The sequence below is a fragment of the Eimeria mitis genome, genomic scaffold (genome assembly GCF_000499745.2).
Source record: "Eimeria mitis Houghton genomic scaffold, Emh_scaff1870, whole genome shotgun sequence".
NCBI classification, from domain to species: Eukaryota; Apicomplexa; class Conoidasida; order Eucoccidiorida; family Eimeriidae; genus Eimeria; species Eimeria mitis.
The window spans coordinates 1-776 of record NW_013570193.1 but is presented as its reverse complement, the minus strand read 5'-3'; the positions used below and the strand labels follow the sequence as shown (position 1 = coordinate 776).

General features: G+C 60.8%; 1 protein-coding gene across 1 annotated transcript in view; it reads right to left on the bottom strand.

Annotated features, from left to right (window-relative positions):
* The window catches only part of EMH_0044910 (uncharacterized protein), a gene marked incomplete at both ends in the record, with an annotated part of 9,499 nt that extends 9,018 nt beyond the window's left edge, over positions 1-481 (bottom strand). The window contains one exon of the mRNA XM_013496014.1: positions 3-481. Coding sequence (XP_013351468.1) covers positions 3-481 — 479 coding nt within the window. The remainder of the gene's footprint in view (positions 1-2) is intronic.
* Between the last annotated feature and the right edge of the window lie 295 nt (positions 482-776).

Genomic DNA, 776 nt, shown 5'->3' with positions numbered 1-776 from the left:
CTGCATCTGCTGCTGCTGCTGCCTCTTCCTTAGCCAGCACGGCCTCTCCTTTGGCTGCTGCTGCTGCTGCATCTGCTGCTGCTGCTGCTGCTGCTGCTTTTGTTGCTGCTGCTTCCTTCTTTGTTGCTGCAGTAGAACGTCTCTCCTCACCAGAGGGCCCCGCAGCCTTCGCTGCAGCAGCAGGTCCTGAAGCAGCAGCAGCAGCAGCAGCAGCTGCTGCTGCTGCTTCTGCTGCTGTCTGCATGTGTTTCTCCTCCTTGATGCAGTGCTTTGCTGCTGCTGTTGCTGCTGCTTCAGCAGCTGGTGTTGCTGCAGCAGCAGCAGCAGACGTTGAAGCCCCACCGCGGACCCCATGAGCATCTCCTGCAGCTAAACCCTGCTGCTGCTGCTGCTGCTGCTGCTGCTGCTGCATGCGAGCTGCTGCAGCCCCGTCTGTAGACTCAGGGGCCCCCGCCGAATGGCGGTTACCTGTAGTCTCCATGTCTGCTGCTGCTGCTGCAGCAACTGCTGCTGCTGTTGATGCTGCTGCAGCTCCTGCTGCTGCCGTGCCTGCTGCTGCAGCTACTGCTGCTGCTGCAGCTACTGCTGCTGCTGCAGCTACTGCTGCTGCTGCTGCTGCTGCTGCTGCTGTACAGTTTGCTGCAAAAGGCGTGGAGGTAGAAAAGTATCGGGGAGCCCCCTGTGCATGCAGCAGCAGCTGCTGCTACTGTTGCTGCTGCTGCTGCTGCTGTTGCTGCTGCTGCTGCTGCTGCTGCTGTTGCTGCTGCTGCTGCTGC